We start from the raw sequence: 16,107 nt of genomic DNA on the forward strand, positions 1-16,107 counted from the left end.
TAAATCGACTCCGAATTTCGTTTTGCTTTTCCCGGTAGTCGATCCTGATCGACTCGACTCTTTTCTCTGCCTCTCGGCCTCTCATTTCGTTTCGTTCTTCTTCTGTATCGTCGCTTGAATGAAGACACCCGATTGGCCAAAAGGCACTCGAAGGAATTTCTCATTGCTCTCATATTCCTGAACCGACATCTGACCCATTTTAGGACCAGCTCTTTGGGACTATTCCAGTGAGTCCTCCTATGGTGAACAAAAAGATGGACCCTACAGCAAATAACATGGGTGTTTTGTATTGTATCGAACCCCCTCACATGGTAGCGATCCAACTAAAGATTTTGATTCCAGTGGGGACTGCTATGATCATGGTAGCAGCGTGGCAGCTGGTATAGATGAATAAAGGCGGCGACTCTCATCAAAAGGTACTATTCGATAATGTCTATCTTATCCCATTCGGAAGGATATCATCTCATAATTATCTATGAGTGTTTCTGTCTCTAACACGACCACTTGATGAAATGGGGAGGCTGTGCTAATGGTGGTCAAGGATAAGGTACTAGTTTCAGTGGGAGACATTGAGTCCGCATGAGAAAGATGGGAGACTCCCCTGTACCTCTTTAGGGGAATGTATCCCTTTCCCCGTACACATCCATATTGAGTTCAGTCGAAAAGATGAGTTCCTTTTTCATCTCGCATTTCTCATCTGCTTTGTAAAAAGTTTTTTGCAATGCCGAAAGGTAGAGCTACCGGATTTCGTCCCACAACTGGAAGACGATCAGGATCTCACGTGTGGCAGCTGTTGGAACAAACTCAGAATCCAAGAGGGGGATTACCTAAAGAAAAAGGAAACTCACCCACGATTCGAAGACAAAGTCAGAGACTACTGGACGTTCCCCTTCGTATCTAATTTGATCGCTATCCATTTTCCCTTGCATCCATCACCGAAGAGCAAGAAGCTCTCTTCCAGATTCAATTATCGGAAGAAGATTGTCATAAGATGCTGTGGGTAATTAGTATTAAGAAAAGATAGCATGAATCTTATTTGTCCAAACGTACGGTCCAGCCTTCCAGTTCGGCAAGTCTGCCCGGCTCGCAACCTCATGTAATTTGCAGTCTCGTTTCGCTACCTAGGTCATAATTACGGAGTGTGTTAAGGTAGGAACTAGATCACAAACGTGCTATTCCTTTGAGGCCTACATCTTTTTGGTTGTTCAGCTCAAACAAAGAAGAGTCTAGTCGAATTCTGGCCTCTACAATTGCAAGCGGAAATGGGGGCAACTGCAAAATCAGATTCAAGAGCGCCACCAGCCTATAGGAACCAGGCTATTCTACCGCGTTTAACCCTGTTTGCATAGGCTCACTCAGTGGATGAAGAGGAAAGCGTATCAGATCAAGCCTTCCGGACCCCAGCCTTCCTTCCGCTTTCTGTCGACAGGCCGGATCCTCCACATACCATCAATGTTGAAGATGATGACTCGACCTGTGCTCAACCAGGGGGTGAGATCCATAATAATAGACATATCGAAATATTGTACGTCAAATAACATCCAAAGCATCAGGCTCCGCAGTCAACGCCCCGATTTCCATCTTCCACCCCGATATATGGCAAACATACCCGGGGGTTCTCTTATCTTCTTGCTTATCACGTAGGACTTCATCTTTTATGAATGCATTACACCTGTTGGGCTGGGGCGGGACACAGAATAGGACCACTTAAATCAGAATAGCATTCACAGAAATGTGGACTAATATGAACTACTCCTCACTTCGCAGACTTCACCTGGGCAGAAGAAGACCCCGCCTTTTGAAAGAAAGATAGACACAGGGAAGGAGGATTGCCAAAGGCGGCCTATGGAATTCAATTGAATTAGCGATAGCTGGGAAAAGCAGCGAACTCTAGAAGCTGGGCTTTATTCACCTTTGGACATGAAACACTATTCCGTTCTCAGCGCCTTCCAATGCCGTACCCGTCCCCAACCCGCCGCTGCCCCATGATAACATTTCATTCAATCTTTGGCCATCCAGCCCCTCCACGAGAAGAAATCCGAAAGGCATTTTCAATTTCAACCATTTCAATTGAAAGCCATAGTGCTAATACCTAAAGCGGTGAACACGATACCTACTACAGGCCAAGCAGCTAGGAAGGTCAGGACGAATGAGTGGCTGTGCAGCATGCTTCGGAGGAGATTGACCTAAAAGGTCCCAAGTCTAAAAGTATGGCATATGTTGTAGATTCCCGGCAAAGGCAATCTGTTCTTCATTGAAAGTTGATCCTGCAGCATCTTAGTATGCTAACAAACGGCCCTGCATTGCCGCATGTGCTTTCAGAAGCCCCACTCATTCAATCACTTGCTTGTGATTGCAGCCATTCCCCCGACGACGACTTCTTTTTTTTTTCTTTATGCTGTCCGCTGCACATTAGCAGAAAAAAAGTGAGTGAATAGCCAGTCCCATGCAAGTTTCTCAATCAGGGACGTAATGAAATGAATCTATAAAGATTAGAATACTAGACAAGCTTATATCTGTTTTTTCAGGGCTGGAGTTGATTCCCATCCCAGTAGTCTTCTTCAGTAAATTCGCTTGAAAGTCTTCTTCCAAGAACACTTTTCGTAGTACCCTCCGGATCCATAGGACTCTTTCCCACACCGAGACGAACCGACAGCTGGCCGTGGGTTGGTCGGAAACTCCATCAGATTTGGATCTGCTGCTTCAACTCATATCCCCGCTTTTAATCAAGATAACTAGACTCGTGCTCTATGGTAGCGACAAGAAATTCTTTGGCACTGAATCCAGGAAGCCCCTTGACTTTCGAAACTATTAGTAAAGCCCTGGAGCGGATGAGTCCACTGTATTTAACCTTAACCATTCAAACTTTTTGGTATTTTCCGTTTCTTCGGATGATATGATGGGTCAATCATTTGCTTCATTGGTTCCAACGGTGGCAGCTGCGGGACCGACCTATCCTCTTTCGAGAAGCAAGAAGTTGTGGTATTGTACCACTATTATGCCCATGGTAACCAACGCGTATCCATTCCCTTGGTCTATCGCCTGGTTGCCGCTTAACGCTCTGGCGCTCTGAATCTCGAAGGTCTTGGTAGGATTCTGACTTGCTGGCCTAGCCCTTAGCTACTTTGAAACAAGAATTTCACACTGAAAAGAAAAGAACCATATCTCTACAAGTTCTATCTTCCTACAAGAAAGGAATGATTCTTCTTAGGCTGAAACCAGCTCAATCCATCCATCCCATTGCATTCCATCGTCTCGTATTGCTTTACTAAGCCGTATCAGACCAGATACATCTATTGAGTGCAAAATTGTAACAGGTGTACCAGAAGCTATTCCAGTAATAGGGTCGCCTTTGGTAGAGTTATTACCCGCCTGAGGATACTCCAGAATCTTTTCGATTGCTCGTTCGGGAATGTCCCAGACTCTCCCAAGTCGTAAGCGAGAACATGCCTAATCTATCATAGCCAACTCATTTGCTTCTATCATCAGCCTTGCGACGAGACGCGGACATTCCCCATGTTGCGATTCCCTCCAGTCCGTGAAGGAGGATATTGCAAGTGGTCCACTCTCTCATCTACAACCGAAGTTACGGGGTCATTTTGCCGAGTTCCTTCGACATGGTTCTCTCAAGCGCCCTAGTATACTCTACTTGTTCACCTGTGTCGGTTTGGGGTACGGTCAGTTCACCGGGAGGAAGCAGCTCGACCGATAGGGAGAGGGTACCAGAATAAGCGATATTCACTGGGCCAAGAACACCCTCTTTAGAGATAGAGGCGAGCCAAAGAGAAGTTGTAGCAACGAGCTACTAATACTAAGGACTGTGTTGAAGCTTCCAACTTCAGGCTCGCGACGACTTTTTTTTTTCTTTATGCTATTCCGTTTGGAAAGACAGAGCGCTAGCTGGATTGGCTCAAGGGTATGGACTAAACCCTGTCGAAAGGTAGTTGTAGTTAAAGAGCTACTACCTAGCGAGGTTCTTTCATAACAGCAAAACCTACTTTCTTTTCTGTCAAAATCAACCAAGCCTAACCACCCGGGCCTCGGCAGGCTTCGGTGAGGTTCCTCCTAGACATAGGACACATGTAACAACCCACCGAGAGGTGTGCATTGTGCGAGTATAGTAAGTTAATCCTCTTTGCTTGGTGAAAGGCTGTAGCAACGCTTATCTATGGGCTGTTGCATTGCTTGTCTATAAGTTAAATAGCCACGTCTAACTTCCTGAGAAGGTAAGAGATGGAACACACTAACGCAAAGTATGCATTGTTTCTAGAGATAGGTACAATCTTATGTTCGACGCAACCATGTACTATAGAGATATATTCATGCGGCTGACCAACGAGAGGTGTGCGATGTGTTAGTGTGACGAGCTGAGATTACACGAGCGATTTAAGATAATAAACATCATTATGCATTAATGGTTGTTGTGTATATATCTATTCTCATCATAGTCTTCGATTGCTCAATTTGTTTAGATAGGAGTTGGAGTAGTGTGTAAATCCATTAAACTTCTTCTTTTTATTTTTCTTTTTATCGCCTCAAACGCATTGCTTCACAAGCATTATTGAGTGACAAGTCCCTATGTTCGACCTCGGATTACCCGAGAAACTTGTATTCGCGTTATACTTGGCTCGAGCGTAAGAAAATTTGTGATAGGAATGCATGGTCATTGCACACTAGATTAACGCATTTTCATTCCAATGCATGATCTCTGACGCATGGGCGTAAATGCATAGCTTAAGCCATGTCTAACGCATGATTGTGTGGGCAACCCCATCCCTAATAATTCTTTTTCCTCCAACAAATTTTTGGCACTATTGCTAGGGACTTGGCAGCTAATATTTTGTGAAGTTTTATGTTTTCCCAGGCACCCTTTCAATCTTAGGCGTATTGTAGATTGTGTGACCAAGCTGCAAACAATATTTGAAGTATAGGCGATGCGTTGGAAGTCAAATATTGACCCCGAGATAGAAAAGCTATCTGTCGCATGAGCTGGAAGCAGTCTTAGGCGCATGTCAACCATCATATGTCTAACAATTGCTGGAAGCTCCAATGGTCAGGGCAAACTCCTTGACCCAAGCAGTTGAGAATCATCTCCTGCATGAGAGACTCTTTGCAGTGACAAAACTCCAATTTCTCCAGGGACGTCTTCTACTCTATCTTTACCTTACTTTCTTAGTTTAGTTTATTTTTATTGTTATTTTGGATATACGACTGCTCCCTTGGTTGTGGTGCATTTGCTCCTTGTAGGTGCATTAATAATTCTCCTCGGTGCACAATTACAATGGAAGAATCCTCCACATCCTTCAACGCATGGCTTCAATCGCATGAATTCAACCACATTGTCGCATGAGTTATTCTACTTAAAGTTCTGTTCTTGTTATCTTTTATTCCTCATCCTTTTTTAAATTCTCCTTGTCTGATTGCGATTCTTTGCGATGCATCTATGATGTTACAAATAATTCATCGCATCTGCTAACTAAGCATTACAAGTCTTTCCTTACTTTTAATAGCTTCTTCAAATTTTGAAAGTCTAAGTTTTATTGCGCGCAAACCTTTGTTCAAATGTTTGTTACCGCATTCCTATAAGTTTGCTTTTAGATTGTGGTGAGAACGTTGCCACCCTCTAAGTTTGGGAGTGGCAGCGGTCTCGGAGAATTGCGTTCACTACATTGCGTTGATTCCTTAAAAAAAATATATAAAAAAATGAAAAAAAAAAGATTAGAATAATAACTCCACTATAAACGCAATGGGGAAACCCATGTTGATAAGAGCTAAGCTGTGAAAGGCACTTGTTCGAAGTTGGATATCCGTATGACATACGTGGGGGCAAGCCAAAACGAAGGCAAGTTGCCAAGATCAACGCATTAGCTCAACTCCTCTGTCGGGCGCAAGCCAAATTAAGCAAGACATGAGTTGAGTTAAATATGGAGTGTAACGGAAGTTGGATGCCCGCATGACACACGTAGGGATAAGCCAAAACGAAGAGCGTAACCAGGTTCAACGCCGAATTCGAATAAGTAATCGCATAATCTTGAATGGTTTTCAACGAATGCATTCTCAAGAGTTGAATGCAAAGTTACGCAGAATGAATAAAAAAATTTTGAGCAAAGACTAACCGAATTTAACTTAGAAAAGATTTCTTTGAAGAAGCAGCCGAAGTAGAGGAGAGCATTGCGTTCATGGTTAGAGGTACGAGTAAGTTATACTCTGAGAGGTTGGTCATTGCAAAGAAACGCTAGAAGGTGAGTTAAGAATTTCTTGAGTATAACGCATACTTGAGGACAAGCATGATTCTAAGTTTGGGGGTGTGATAATTAGCAGAAATGACAATTATTATAAGCCTTTTATTTAGAATTATGAGGGCTAATAAGTAGAAAATGCGGTGATAATACTTGGAATTTGCGAAAAAATTGAGTTTTGCGTTGATTAGCACCTAAATCCTTACTGACCCCAATATTATGCGTTACTCCGTGCCAAAGTATCTATTTTTGTAGCTATCGCAGAAATCAAACGCATGCGTTGGAAATAAGCAATCACATACAAACGTATGCGCTGAAGCCAGGCGACCGCAAAGACAAAATGCATGCACTGAAAATCGAGCTATCGCATAGACGAATGCATGCGGTGATCAATTGGAAATTACGGCCACGGAGTGACAACCATAATAGAAAAACAATCGCAAGATGGGTAGAACGCGTTGATACTTCAGCTGAATCAAGCTCGGACGCATACCTTGGGAGTATCAACAAGATAAGACGATGTGACATTGCCCATACCGCAACAAAGGCAGCAGTGAGACATAACGCAATCATGATAGCTGTCGGCGTTTAAACCCTATAAATAGCCTCTTCGACCTTCATTTCAAAGGATCCGAAATTCTACCTCAAGGTAGAGGTTTGTGATCACAGATGAGAGCTTGAGCAAGATTTTTAGTGAGAATTCTTCACCTCCACAAACTAGACCGAGTGACGACCGGAGCTTTCGCCGGAGATGGAGCTCGAGAGAGACATTTTCACCATTCATCCATGGCACCACCAGTAGCCTTGATGCAGAGTTCTTCATTTCTCTTCTACCTTCTGTATTGTATTACATTTTAGCTTAAGATATTAAGACATTTTGTAATCAATGCATCTCTTGATTCATTCAATGTCATCTTCTTCATCATTTTTATCTTTATCATCATTTACCTTCATCGTTTATTTATCAAAGGCGATTGCATACTTAATCGTGTAACCTAGACATAGGACGCATGTAGCAACCTACCAAGAGGTGTGTGTTGTGCGAGTATAGTGAGTTAATCCTCTTTGCTTGGTGAAAGGCTGTAGCAACGCTTGTCTATGGGCTGTTGCATTACTTGTCTATAAGTTAAATAGCCGTGTCTAACTACCTGAGAAGGTAAGAGATGGAACGCACTAAAGCAAAGTATGCATTGTTCCTAGAGATAGGCACAATCTTATGTTCGACGCAACCATGCACTATAGAGATATAGTCATGCCGCTGACCACCGAGAGGTGCGCGATGCGTTAGTGTGACGAGCTAGGATTACTCGAGCGATTTAAGATAATAAACATCACTATGCGTTAATAGTTGTTGTGTATCTATCTATTCTCATCGCAAGTCTTCTTTTGCTCAATTTGTTTAGATAGGAGTAGGAGTAGTGTGTAAATCCATTAACCTTCTTCTTTTTATTGTTCTTTTCATTGCCTCAAACGCATTGCTTCACAAGCATTATTGAGTGACAAGTCCCTGTGTTCGACCTCGGATTACCCGAGAAACTTGCGTTCGTGTTATACTTGGCGCGAGCGTAAGAAAACTTGTGATAGGAATGCATGGTCATTGCACACTAGATTAACACATTTTCATTCCAACGCATGACTTCTGACACATGGGCGTAAATGCATAGCTTAAGCCATGTCTAATGCATGATTGCGTGCGCAACCCCATCCCTAATATTTTTCTTCCTCCAACAGTATTGGTAACTTTTATGATTTTTGTTGACATACGTTTAGTGACCTTATTTTTATAAATTTTGAAGCTTGGTTTGCTTATACAATACCAAATATTATCATGTGTATAATGTTTACTATAATTTTATTCGTTTCATTCAATGTTTTTTTTTAAAGAGTCTTAAATGAATCAAGATTTATAAATAAAAAAAATTGAGATGAAAACAAAAATCACCACATCAATTATTTTGACGAAATAACAAAAGTGTCGCAAAGTTATTCATGATATCTTATATGACTTTTATTTTCATTTCGTCGCATAATAAGACTTTCACATCTTGTGTCACAGACTACGACATTGTTACCATAGCCACAATAAATGACGAATGTAACATGTATCGCAATGTGCGACGGTTTCCAAAATCCATCTCAAAAGATCTTCAGCGGCTAGGATTCATCGATGTCTAATGCGACGATTATTTTTTCGTTGCTAAATGTGATATGTGATGAAATAGAAGTATTAGTGACAATTTTTTTTCTCTAAAGACTTTTTTTTTTTTTTTTTTTTTTTGTAGTGCTTGGTCTAGTTTAAAACAAGATTTGTACGTTAGTTTTGTACTTAGGAAAATATGTTTGTGTTTTAAAACAAGATTTCTTTGTATTTTTCTCCTCCGCATATACCATTAGGCCAAGCTGATATCAATATGGGCTTGAATTATCGGCCGAATCAAAAGAAAAGTCCATCCTAAATAATGATTTAATAATAATAATAATAGCAATAATAATAATATAACAACTACTAACAATATTACCAACAATATTAACTCCTTTTTTTTACTAACATAACAATAACTCAACTGATATCGAGTGAGCATTAAGTTATAATAGTTAATGAACAATATAGGAGGATACACCAATCTCTATGAATCTAACTCTAATCACATACAAATAAAAAAATAAAATATTTTTAAAAAGAAGTAAAGCAAATTTGTCATGTGGTAAATAATCATTAGACAATTTGGTGAGATACACAAAAATAGGTGTAACCTTTAAGATAGTACAACCTGAGATGCGCCTAAGTATTTTCCATATAATTAATAGCCCACTCTACTCATGAGAGATTGGGGGACCAAAACGTCCTTAGAGTTCATATAATAGAATATTTACAATTATATTTTATATGATATTTTAAAAATATCATCATTCTTGACAAATAATATGCAATTATATTCTTACTATTACTATATTCTCAACTCAATTTCTTTCTTGAAAAAGGAACTTTCAACTCAATTTTTGTTATTGGTTCTAAAGAGTTGATGACTAATTAAACTACTAAGTTTGATGTGAGACATTTTAAAAAGGAAAAACTTATGAGAAATATAGAGAGAGAACAAAATCCCAAGAAAATAATTTTGTGCCTTTCACTTTTTACATGTAAAGGCATTCACTTACAAGAAGGAATTAGATACCTCCATGAAATTAAATTTACCAAAAAAAAAAAAAAAAACTCATAAAAGCCTAATAATTCTCTCTCACATAGGGAAAACAAAAGCAAATAAAGAGGCTTATGGAATAAAGAACCAAACATTGCTCCAAAAGCAAGATTCTTTCCAAACCCACATCCTTCTTTTTACACTCATACCAAAAATAAATAAATTAATAAATTAATAAATAATCTGCCTTTAAAATGAAAAAAAATTATATAAAAAAAAAAAAAACATATAGTGCTTGACTGGTCCTTCTTTTTTTGTTTCAAGCTATGTGAAATCCATTTTTTCCAAAAGTTTTCATCAATCTATCTCTCTCATATAAAGGTTTCTTCATATTATTGCCTTTTTTTTTTTTTACTTTCATAAATTATTTATAATTGTCATTATGAATATTTTCATATAAATTAATGTGTTATAATAGTAGGTGGTCCATATTTTGTAGCACATCTTAACTTTGATATTGTATAAAAAAGAAAAAAAAAAGTTAAAAATACAAATTAATTGGATATATTGTACAACTTTAAAAGCGCCTAATAGTTTCATACTTTGAATTTTGTGTCTAATTGTTTGGAAAAAAATATGTCTAATGGATATTTGACATTTTAATATTTGTTAAAATTGATGAATTTATCGGACATAAAGTTGAATTTTGTGTCTAATGTAACTTTAAACTATCGATTTCGTAAATATAATATATCTATGATTTTTTTCAAAATATTCAAACAATATCAATGACCTATACACACAAAATTGTAAGTTCAAAGATCTATTTGATACATTGATTAAATTAAAAGTCTAAAGAATTATTAGACAAAAAAATAAAAAAATTTAGACTCCCATACAAAGTTTTCAAAGCTTAGATGTTAAACTTGTAATCTAACTTCAAATGTCATAGTCTATTCAAATGTTATTACAATAATTGATCTCTTATATTCCCACTATTCAACTCGAAAATCTGAAAAACCCATCTTTCATGAGGATATCCAAAATTCTCCATATGCCCTCCACTTAAACATCCTAGGATGTCCGACATCATGCTCACTCCATGAAAATCTAGGATGCTCACGAAACAAACGACCCATTAAATTTTAGCTTTCCTAGAAATTTGGTATATTCCTTTACCCATCTAAAAATTTTCATTTCATTAATTTATTTTCTCACATTTAATCCAAATTTTAATTGGTTCAAATTCTTATAACAATTATTTTTTCAAAAAAAATTATTTCATAATTCTTTTAATTAAAAAAAATGGTTGCAATTCAAATCATATTTTTTTTTTCAAATAATTATATAGCTAAATTACACTAATTTAGTATTAATTTACCAAACACCTAAACTACTTTTTTTCTAATTTAAAATTAAAATTTTCCAAACACTCTTTTACTTTTTTCCACAGCTAATTTTTCTAGATGCACAACTACCAACAATTATTTTAAAAGCTACAGCAATCCCAAACGAAATCTTAATTTTATATCATCTAACACTATCATTTTCAAAATCACCATATAATATGTTTTTAACCCCTTGAAACTGATTTTAATGATATGAAAATTATATTTAATTAAAAGTGTAAACTTTAATATTAAATTGATTTTAGGGAAATATTCGCAAATAGAAAAAATATCAAACTATTTATAGAAATAGAAAAAGAAAACACAGATAGATACCGATAGACTTCTATTAGCCGCTATCAAAGAAGATTAAAATCTTGTTATTTTATGTAAATAGTTTTTCTTATTTTTCTATTTTTGAAAATTTCTCTAAATTTGAAGTGATTATAAACTTGTTTTAGAGTGTTTTTTAAAAATGACAAAAGTGATTTTTGACCATTTTAAAATTACTCTCATACACACGCTTAATTACTTTCCTTTTGAGTTCACTTAAAAGTGCCTCACGCGTCATATCAATAAAAATATATTATCTTTTGTTTATATGTTCATGATCTTCCTATCTTATTTATTCGATATTAAATTTGTCAATTTTTTAATATAAATAAATTTAATTAGTTAAAATATATGTCATCAATTAAAAGATCAAAAGATCGTGTCGTGATTTTTTTTATTATTATTATTTTGATAAAAAAAAGCTTTTGGAAGCTGGAAAAGATGGCGTATAGCCGTTTGCATTATTGGCATTGATCCCAAGAGAGAAGTAATGACGCAGGCAATTTGAGAGAGTGGTTTATAATGTTTTCAAAGAGGAATTTCTGTACGGAGAATAAGAAGAGATGTGCTTTTGATTAGGTAATTTTACGGTTATCTTTATAAATAAGAAGCTATATGCTAAATAATAATACCCTAATCTTAATACTTTTCTCATCATCCCATGTGATTCATCTATCCTAATGTTTATTTCAAATTCAACTTTTTAATTGTTTCCAATGATTTCAAATTCCTTACTCACACTTGTAGCGTGATTTTAGTTGAAGAAATGATTCAATGAATTACGACACATCAAAACGATTACAGTTGGCAATACACGTATGATACTTGTAAGAAAAGTAAGGAAGGGTTAGGCATTGAAACTTTTCGATGGTTAAATGAGTTTGTGTCTTGAGTCAATACATGTTTAGATTGGCTTTTTAAATTGTTAAAAAACCCAATCCAAACGGACTCTTAATTAGTTAGTTGAGTCTTAAATCTATCTTGATCATGTCAAATCACTGATTGACTCAAAAAGTTGAGTTGATATGTGAAAGTAAATTTAACATTGTCGGAGTTTGAATACACAACCTTCTAGATCACCTACTCTAATACCATATGTTCTGCTCTAATATTACGTTAAATCATTGTTTATCCCAAAATTTGAGATAAAGGTAAATTTAATATTATATCATCTAACATCTTTGTTTTACCTCAAAATATGTCTAAAAGATGAGAGGTATAATGATTAATGTATAGGGCAACAATCTGAAAAAGGTGGTGTCCAAATTCCAAAAGTCTTAGTTGCACTCATTGGACATGACTTGCAATATAGAACTTTATCAAACAACCTGGTAGTGTGATGCACTAGTCACCAACTGCCTTGAAGATGTGACTTAACAACAAAGACTTAAATGTGGCACCACACATCTTGTTGTTTATACTCCTTTCATGATTGCCAAATTTGAATCTAACACCATTGCCATATCTTGTTGGCTATGCTAGCATTTTTATAACCTACTTAGTTTATAATACTCATTGTTGTTGATGTGAACTAAGATCTCATTTAGAGAAACTCTAGTCATATTTAGTCGAAATTATGATAACTTTTGAGGTGGGTCTTTACTCTTATTGAGTTGAAAAAAAATAAACTATTGGTTTTTGGTTTAAAAAAGATTATAAGGAAGAGACCAGTTTAACAATGAACTTCTACTGATTGTTGAGGAAATTCAAATTTATACTATCCGCAACAGGTTGTATCGGATTTTCTCTATATGCTCGTAGAAGTTGCTATATGGGTTATGCATATCCTAATAAAAAAGTTTAAAGACTCAAATTAACACATATTAAATTTAATTTAACTTTAATACTGTTGAGAGGACTTCCCCGGCAAGGTCCAAAGCCCACGGGCAGGCTCAAGTCCATATGGTATCGAGAGGAGGCATAGGGGAATAAACATCCCAAAAGAAAAAAGTTAGTATCTCAGGGTTTAGGCCGACCAATCGAGTCAGTAAATATATACCAATTGGAAAATAATCGAGCTGCAGTCAATTTGGCACCCTGCAACTTTGAGTACCAAATAAAATCTTGACATCGCCAATGCTACACGTAACCAGAGATGATTGTTAGACAAACGGCTAATAAATAGTTTAGTTTGACGACCCCAAAAGGGAAGAGTAAGTAATCAAAGTAGAACCCTGACCTTACTTCTTATATGCTTATCTAAACTATACACTTTTTTTTATTAACTTTAGCATCAGAGTGTTGCAGGCTTGATACTAAACTAGTTCAAGAAACTCTTTTGTAGGTAAGTGAGACTAGATCAGGAAAAGCAAGTCAAAGGTCAAATCTACGAACGACTTGCAACTACATCGAGTACAAATAAGTTTTGAGCACATAATTAATCAATCACCAACCCAACTAGACCAACTTGGACGAAAATAAACCATTTAATATAACATAAAGCCACTAGCAAACCATTTTTTGTCATGTTTTTTTCTTTTCATTTCTTTGTCCTTTGTTTTTTTTGTTTCTACGGTTGTCGATCTCCAAGACAAGTTGGTCATTCCTTTCCCTTTTTGACATGTGGAATTGTCTGTAATGTTCAATTAAACGACACCGTATAAACCCCAAAAAAGCTGGAAAAAGAAAAGAAAAAAGGAAAAAAAAAAAAAACACTACTTGCCAATATGGAAATAAAAATTTGAAAGCGATTCATCCATACTGCTCTGTCTAATTATTCCCTGTATCTTTCTTTTTCTTTTTATTTTTACTATACAAATGAAAATTACCAATTTCAAATTCTACCTAAAAATTTACATTAAATATAAAAAAGACCCAAAATTTGTGCAATTCAATTGATTTGGAGGGGTTTCATTTTGGACCACTTAATCTGTTCATATGTTCTTTATTTTGCTTTTGGAAACACTTTTGAATATTTATAAATCAAATTTCTAAAAGCAAAAACAAAATAAATTTTTAAATAGAGAAAGTAAGAAATAATCATATCAAAGTTGGTAGATCATGCAGCTTGTGTAAACTAAAACATGAGAAATCCCGAAAAAAGAACAAAAAAAAAAAAAAAAAAAAAAAACACAAAACAAACAAACATATCCTTAATAAAACTAATTTAATTAACTAGCTTAATTTTGGATATGATGGAAATGATTAATTCCACCCCAAATAATTTACATTAGACAAGAATTTCCCAAAACATTACCACACACCCCCTCAATCACTACCCATCAAACTCACCTTCATCTATTAATTTGCCAATTTCCCAAAAAACCTTTCCAACAATTTTTTTTTTTCTCTCAATTTTTTCCTTCACATGCTTCTAGCCATCATCTCTTGAAATCTCCTAGCAGATTCTTGTTTCTCCAACCTGAATTTCTCATGGCAGCTTGCAATGAACATCTCTGCCAATTTGTCGATCTCATTCATCTCCGTCATTGTAGCCGTTGTCGTCATCGTCTCGCTTTCTAATTTTCTCTCCTCCAACCACTGCAAATAACCGGACAGTTGCGAGCCATCCGCGGTGGTGGTGGCAGCGTGGTCATAGTAAAAATGCCCTAATTCCCACACGGGATCTGGCATAGGCATCACATGAGAAGAGCACCAATTGTAATGGAGTCTAAACGACCCAAAAAAGATCTTGTTCTTGTTTTTGTTCTTATAGTGATAACTTTTCTTAAGAATATGAACCACCGTCGACTTGGCTCGGGAAATCGCCCGAACCAACCGACAAACTTGAGAGAAGATGATAGTGTGGATGAAAGATTTGAACTTTACAAAAATTAAGGTGGAAGAGTGTGAGGATTTGATTGAGAAAATTTGGACAGAAGGAAGGATCTTTGGTGAAGATGGACTAATAGCCATTTTCATTATAGAGAGAAAAAAAAAATGGAGAGATGGTGTAATATTATTTGATTGTTTGGATTAAGTTGTGTCATGTAGTTATATAGAAACTTAATGACGAAATTGCCCTTGGGCTTTTTAGGTAATTAAAGTGAGGGCCATGCATTTTGTGGATTGGAATGGATTATGATGCTAAGCTTTTATTGCCTTTTTGGATTTGGAATTTGATGAGTGATTCTTAAAATACTCAAAAAAAAAATTAAAAAAAAAAAAAAAACACTTATCCCCAAAATTTCTCCTTTTTCTCTACCATTCGAAACGCGGTTGCATGTTTTGAAATCATGGTAATTTTGTAATATCATAACAATATGTTGGTTTTTTCGTAATTTAACCTCTTGATGACGACTTTCTGCTGGCGCCAATGCCAACTAAAGTATCATAATTTTAAATTTGGGGGAACTAATTTGAAGTTTCCCATCAAGTTTTTTTTAATTAATAATGAGGAGTTTTAAAAAAAGACTAAGAAATGGTTTAAATTTAAACATGTTTACTTTGTTATATATATACTGTGTTAAAAAACATTTTGGTTCTATATTTTTATGAAAGTAACAATTTAACTCTTGAATTTTGATTTGTAACTATTTAGTTCATGTACTTTCAGTTTTGTAACAATTTAGTCCCTAAACTTTAATATGTAACAAATTTGTTCTTGTACTTTTAAATTTATAATACTTTAGTCACTCATGTAAAAAAAAAATGATCAAGATTAAATGTAAGTTATTATTATTTTATGATGTAAACTTTGTATTTTATAAAAATATTGAATCTCTAATTAGTTTATTCGTTTATTTATTCAAGAAATCTCATTAAATCTTAATATTAATTTCTACAATAGGGACTAAATCGTTACAAATTTTAAAGTACATGGATTAAATTGTTACATGTAAGTTTAGGAACTAAATTGTTATAAAATTGAAAGTACAAGTACTAAATCATTATCACCGAAATTCAAAGACTAAATTGTTACTTCATAAAAATTTAGGAACTAAAAGTGATTTTTAAATTTTTTTTTTTTTTTTGTTTAATAAATAATGGTATTAATTAGTATAGAATATATATAGTTTGGGGAAAGAAAAGTTGGTAGCATGTATGTGAATGAATGATATAAATAGT

General features: G+C 35.7%; 1 protein-coding gene across 1 annotated transcript; it reads right to left on the bottom strand.

Annotated features, from left to right (window-relative positions):
• Positions 1-14,187: 14,187 nt before the first annotated feature.
• Positions 14,188-15,014, bottom strand: LOC120080048. The gene has a single exon (XM_039034590.1). It carries the CDS (start codon positions 14,959-14,961, stop codon positions 14,404-14,406), a length of 558 nt encoding a protein of 185 aa, XP_038890518.1. The 5' UTR covers positions 14,962-15,014; the 3' UTR covers positions 14,188-14,403.
• Positions 15,015-16,107: the final 1,093 nt, after the last annotated feature.

Source organism: Benincasa hispida, chromosome 6 (genome assembly GCF_009727055.1).
Source record: "Benincasa hispida cultivar B227 chromosome 6, ASM972705v1, whole genome shotgun sequence".
In the NCBI taxonomy this organism is placed as follows: domain Eukaryota; kingdom Viridiplantae; phylum Streptophyta; class Magnoliopsida; order Cucurbitales; family Cucurbitaceae; genus Benincasa; species Benincasa hispida.